Below are 1,814 nucleotides of genomic sequence, written 5' to 3'. Positions count from 1 at the left end.
AAAAAAATAAATTTGCCCACTAGGTAACTAAAAGTTATTAAGTTAGTTATGTTGTACTATTTAATTTTTATATTTTTAGGACTATAAGGCTAGAATTTAATCATTCGAACCTGGGTTATTTCACGGAAATCGATGCTGTATTACTAGGCGGGAGGAAGGTGAATATTGAAAGTGCGCAACGAGTATTCGACTCCTATGAACGGCAACGCAAATGTAGGTGAAAATATAATTAAATTTTTTTTATACTTAAAGCCGAGAAATTAGGCATTATAAGTAAACTATTAAAATGTTTTTCTATTTTAAGGTTCGATTTTGCGGAAATTACAAAGAATTCAATTTCGACCCAATATTAAGGACAATTATCATAACCACTTGAGAGAATTTTTTGCCAACGATTTAAATCAGTTTATATACGTATTAAGCAATAATAGAGAAATTATGACCGACGAGTTACATTCCGAGGAGTGCAAGACAACGATTGGACTCAAAGACATGCCGGTATGTTATTGAATAGTATGGCAATAAAATCAAAATACGTTTCGTGTATATGTCTGTTTTTATACCCTAGCGTACTTGTGCGAAATAGATATAGACAAATGTATATATGTACATATATTAATGCTCAGATTGAAAAAAGAAATCGGTTAAGCGGTGACTGGCTGTCCTTCCGCCCGTCTGTGCACATGATTACTCGAGTAAAAATTGTGATATCTTAACGAAATTTGGTATTTGTACTTATTTTCTGACAACAGCTGGCGCGATCCAAAAAGAAGTCAAAGAAATTTCAAAGAGAAATAGCGTAAATTGCTATACGAAATTTGACTCAATAACGCTATATGTATATTGAAACTTCTTTTAAATTTTACGTTCTCTGGCTGCTTAAAGCAGGGACTTTACTTTGATAACAAATTTATATATAAAAACCTCCATGGTACTCGCAATTTTCAGACCATTTGCAAGTAATAATTATTTTAACATTTTCAATAACAATTAGTGATTTTATTTCCTCTACAGTTTGAAATTATGTTGAAAATATTCAGCTACTTGGATTTAATATCGCTGTTCTTAGTTGGACAAGTGTCGAAATTCTTTTATGACGTATCTACTCATCCATTGTTGTACGGCGAATTGAACCTAAAACCGTATTGGCATCTTACAACAAACGATCTATTATGTACCTTGGCAAAGAGAGCTACTGTGTTGAAAAAGTTGGATTTATCGTGGTGTGGTTTGTTTAACACTATTTCCCCAACTGAATTTAAAAAGTATGCTTCAGGATGTGCTTTTTGTTTTCTAAAAGTTTATGAAAATTCTTTTATTTGTTAGGTTTATTCAACAACGAGGAGACAGTCTAATATGCTTAAGATTGGATTCGTGTAAAATTTTAAACGCCAGCTGTATTGAGACATTGGGAATTGTTTGCGACAACTTAAGGGGTATTTCAATTGTATATGTATGATTTCTTAAAAATTATCTAATGTTTATTTCCTAACTAGAACTTTCCCTTCGAAATTGCTCGACGGATCCCCCGCTGCTTAACTTTTCTTGTCTGGCAAATTTAAAAAACTTGGAAAGACTAGATTTATTTCAAACGGTAATCGAACCTGAATTGGTTTTAACCATGCTAGAAAACAATCGAAAGTTAAAACACTTGAATTTGGGTAAGCCAAGTGGTTAATAATCATATCTACTACCTATGTATAGTAAAGTTTTTTCATACATTTGTGTCGGACAGCATTTTGCGGAATAGCAGTTAATATGGACGCAGTGGCTCAACGTATCGGCCAATATAATCATAATCTGGTTTCTTTGGA

At 32.6% G+C, this 1,814-nt stretch overlaps 1 protein-coding gene across 1 annotated transcript in view; it reads left to right on the top strand.

Annotated features, from left to right (window-relative positions):
- LOC118734403 (F-box/LRR-repeat protein 4-like) overlaps window positions 1–1,809 on the top strand; it is a gene marked incomplete at its 3' end in the record, with an annotated part of 2,856 nt that extends 1,047 nt beyond the window's left edge. The window contains exons 5-11 of the mRNA XM_036464127.1: window positions 1–23; window positions 80–213; window positions 305–498; window positions 1,015–1,265; window positions 1,327–1,436; window positions 1,497–1,661; window positions 1,736–1,809. Of these exons, the coding sequence (XP_036320020.1) occupies window positions 1–23; window positions 80–213; window positions 305–498; window positions 1,015–1,265; window positions 1,327–1,436; window positions 1,497–1,661; window positions 1,736–1,809 (951 nt within the window). The remainder of the gene's footprint in view (window positions 24–79; window positions 214–304; window positions 499–1,014; window positions 1,266–1,326; window positions 1,437–1,496; window positions 1,662–1,735) is intronic.
- Between the last annotated feature and the right edge of the window lie 5 nt (window positions 1,810–1,814).

The sequence above is a fragment of the Rhagoletis pomonella genome, unplaced genomic scaffold (assembly GCF_013731165.1).
Source record: "Rhagoletis pomonella isolate Grant_MI unplaced genomic scaffold, Rhpom_1.0 Rhpom_scaffold_00002, whole genome shotgun sequence".
Classification (NCBI taxonomy): domain Eukaryota; kingdom Metazoa; phylum Arthropoda; class Insecta; order Diptera; family Tephritidae; genus Rhagoletis; species Rhagoletis pomonella.
The sequence above is the reverse complement of the archived record's forward strand: the minus strand, read 5'-3'. Positions and strand labels throughout refer to the sequence as shown.